The sequence below is a fragment of the Eurypyga helias genome, unplaced genomic scaffold (genome assembly GCF_000690775.1).
Source record: "Eurypyga helias isolate BGI_N326 unplaced genomic scaffold, ASM69077v1 scaffold19697, whole genome shotgun sequence".
NCBI classification, from domain to species: domain Eukaryota; kingdom Metazoa; phylum Chordata; class Aves; order Eurypygiformes; family Eurypygidae; genus Eurypyga; species Eurypyga helias.
In genome coordinates this window covers 1-3,751 of record NW_010263898.1, presented here as the reverse complement: position 1 = coordinate 3,751, position 3,751 = coordinate 1, and the positions used below count along the sequence as shown (strand labels likewise).

The 3,751-nt window shown below is 48.5% G+C and overlaps 1 protein-coding gene across 1 annotated transcript; it reads right to left on the bottom strand.

Annotated features, from left to right (window-relative positions):
• Nucleotides 1-1,455: 1,455 nt before the first annotated feature.
• On the bottom strand, nt 1,456-3,444 carry YRDC (yrdC N(6)-threonylcarbamoyltransferase domain containing; the record flags this gene model as incomplete). Its single annotated transcript, XM_010156234.1, has 4 exons — nt 1,456-1,684; nt 1,999-2,141; nt 2,875-2,994; nt 3,330-3,444. Coding segments are annotated over 4 exons (478 nt in total), but the record flags the coding sequence as incomplete, so codon positions are not given.
• Nucleotides 3,445-3,751: the final 307 nt, after the last annotated feature.

Here is a 3,751-nt window from a genome sequence, read left to right as displayed (position 1 = left end):
CCGCCCCCCGTTTCGAGAGGCCACTCGGGAGCCAAGCGCGGACACGACCCCTGCCCCGTCCCACCGCCGGGCTTGCAGGGGGCACTAGCAGCCTCCCATCTCACCCACTGGAGACGCAGCCTGAGAGATGGGGGGGCACCGGGGACACCCGCGGCGGCTCCGCCGGGCGCGCTGCAGCCCCATTGCCATCAGCGGGGCCGAGCGGGAGATGCTGTGGGGTGGGTGGGCGAGCCTGTACCTGGAGCTGACTCGCAGCTGGGCAGAACATTTCAGTGAAGAGACAGAGCAGCGGTTGATGTGACTTCAGGGTTTGCCACTCCTCTGGAATATTAAATAACTGAATATTAAATTAACTGAAGACAATTAAAGCTGGAACACCAGAGGCCACTCACTGCTACTGCTGTATCTGCTGGAAAACAAGGAAAGGCAATGGTCTATACTGAAAGCTCCTAACTGGTTGTTCAGTGTTCCACGCTTTGAACATTTAGATCTGAAGGTGCTTTATTCCCTTCAGAACCAAGGAGAAAGGAAAAAAAAGTATTTGCAATAAAAATGCAACTGAAAACACCAGTCATTAATTAATAAAAGCACCATTAATCTGTGCTTTGGAAGAGGTTCAGCTCCCAAAGCTTGCCCTTTTTTGTGATTTTAGCCATGTTTGGACCTTTCTAAGTTAGCCCTAAAATTAATTTATACTTGTCTATATCAATAAGATGAAAAGTGCCAGCTCTGGAGGTGAAACAAGGTTCTATTTATGATGACTCCATACATGTTCTTGCTAAGCACGTTGTCCGTCGTTTTTAAGGGACGCAGACGTCTAAAAACAAGCATTTAGAACAAAATCATGCAAGCTGCTTACCAGTTTTTTAATTAACAGCAGCTCCATAAACTTCACTTCTCAATGAAGAATAAACACCAAAGGAAAGTTACATCCGTCCCCTACTTACTCCAGCTCAGCACTGCTTTCACAACACAGTGAAGAGAGGGAAGGCCGCATTTCAGAAATGAAGTTCAACACGCTGAGAGCTTGTTTTCATTCTTTGTATTAGGCAGAAGTCAGGTCTTTCTAAGCACTCTTCTCTAGACAGGGACCATTTGCATACTGTTAATTTTCAAAAGCACGTACAGTTTTGTCTCAGTAGTAGGTTTTGGTTACATTTAGAACAGAAAAGCCCGAGGACACCACAGCCGTAAGGTCATGAAAGCTCAAAAAAACTCTTCCATCTTTGCTTTTCTTCCAGTGCAGATGCAACACACACACACGGGATAAGCGTTAAGGGGAGAGTGGATCAGACACTATCTTCACCCTAACCCAAAAATAGTCTAACATTCAAATTACTGTATTTCAAAAGCCTCGTCATGGTAATAAAACACAGGTATTGGGGAATAGTACAGCAGCACGAGGTGGGCATACATATTTGGGTTGGTTTCTCAGACTGCAGCAGATATAACTAACAGATACCCATCAACTATTGCTCTTGGTTTTGTATCTTTTGTCTATTAACATTGACATAACCCGTTGACCTTATTAAACAAGGCCAGGAACACCCATCTCCTGAATGCACAGGCACACGGTGCCCAGCTTTACCAGCTCTGCAGAGCCTCCTCGGAGTCGGAAGTCTTAAGATGATCCTGTATCAAGCCATATTTCTGCCTCAGGATTTCAACTGTAGATGCCAGTGCACTGAGGGATGAAACAGAACGGTCAGAAAAAAGGGTTTTAAGGATTAAATTGCATTTTCTAAGAAAGAGTAATCAGCAAGGCACAGTAACTGCATTCTGAATCAAGGAGAACTTAAACTCCAAAGCCTAGAGTGTTTCCCAGAGAAGCTTCTAGAAAGGGCCGGGCTCGGAATTTGGGAGCGCTCTTTCAGGATTTCTGCGCATGCTGGTAATTAAGCTAAATAACATTAATGTGAAGGTTCAACCGCTATGGGAAAAGAGGCAAAACACAACCCAACCTAAGCCAGTTAGAGTTCTGTTCAGCAGAGTGCTCACCAGCCAGGACGAATGATGGTGAATTTCCCCGACACAGATAAGTCGACCACTGTCGACCCCAAACGACACTCTGGGCTCTGGACATCCCCTATTGGCCCTCCATCAATGACCAAAGCCAACTGAGGCCACAGGTCTTGGAATTCCTGGAAAAACAAAAAGGAAAAATGTGGTTAACAGTCCTCAAGACGGTTTGCGATCTTATTTTAACAGACACTGCTGGGTGTTCTGGTGTCAAGGGAGGTGGTCTCTCCCCTTCCTCTGCCAGGTCAGCTCACTTTTTTTCTGCCATGAACACATCCCAGTTTGATTTCTGAAACCAGACTGGTCTCAGACCTGCAGAACAGCCACAGGGATTCTCTGGTTGAAGATTTCTTAGCTGCGCTGCTGTTTATTAAGGAGTGCACAAAGAAAGCCAGAAGCCTATCAAGACATTCTGGGGGCAAGGACAGAGCATCTGGCTGGTACTATCCTCATCTGTGCCATTGCCAGAATCAGATTGCAACAAGACATCTCCTTGAGTGACAGTTACTAGGCTGCAAGAAGTCGTACAGACAGCAGCAGTCTCATTCCACAGCCAACCCTCCTACAGCAATTTCCGTCTTTCAGATTTAGCACCCACTTCAAAAGCTGTGTATAAGCCTTTAAATATTGCATTTCAGCTCTGCTCTCCTCACTCTTTAAGGTGAGGATCACAGCAAGACAGCTACCCCACACCAGGCACCCACAGGCTGTTTTAACTAGAGATCATAATTAAAAAAAAACCAGCAGCATCGGAGAAATCCTTGTTTTATTGCTAAAGCTGGCTTCCAATTGAGAGCATCTCAGTCTCTGACAGACTACCACAATAATGCCAATTAGTGGCAAAACCAGCCTTACCGAAACCGTCAGCGTGCTCGCCTGACAGCTGATGTTAGCGCTTGTTAAAGCCAGTGGTCCAGAGCAAGCTCGTGCCAACTCCCTAATAAAAGGGTGGTTTGGAATACGAACACCAACCAGCTACAAGGAAGAAGAGAGCATGGTTTTACACGCAGCAACCGTTTTCAATCTTGCATTGCCCCAAGCCCCCCTGACTTAAGGCTGATACTCTAGAGAATCATGATATCAACACCTGCTATAACGAGACATGCTTTCATGCGTTAACCCCTAACCCTGGGTTACGCCGTGTTCTAGTAAGTCATGGGGATGATGACAGCACAGGGAGCAGCTCTGGGGAAATACCAACCGCTGCCAAGCTCACTGACCACACGCATAAAACTAGAAGCTACTACAGAAGCACAAAAACGGCGTACCATCCCTCAAAACCACAGACGTATCCTGTGGCAAAGACCTACCGATGTGAAAGGATTCAAGTCTTTATTTAGTTCTTCTGAACGTTTTAAGACCAGGGTCACAGGTCCAGGAAGCAAGTCCCGCAACAACTCGTCCGGCACGTTCACGTGGCAGTACCTGCATGGCAAAAGGAGCCGTTAAAGGCGGCTGCGCAGCTTCACCCAGGGGGCTGGTGCGGGGCACTGCGAAGCAGCTCCGGCGCAGCCCTCCCCCTCGGCGGAAAAGAAAAAGGCCCCCTCCCCCCGCCTCAAACGGCGGCGAGAGCAGGCAGCCGCTGGGTCCCCGGGGCAAGCGCTGTCGGGGGACTCTCCAGGCAGCCTCGTTCGCACGCTGTTACCAGCATCGTACAAGGGCTTTCGGAGCCGAGCAGGGCCCGCGCAGCCGCGGCAGGCCCCGAGGGCTCCGCTCACCGGAGGCAGCTCCC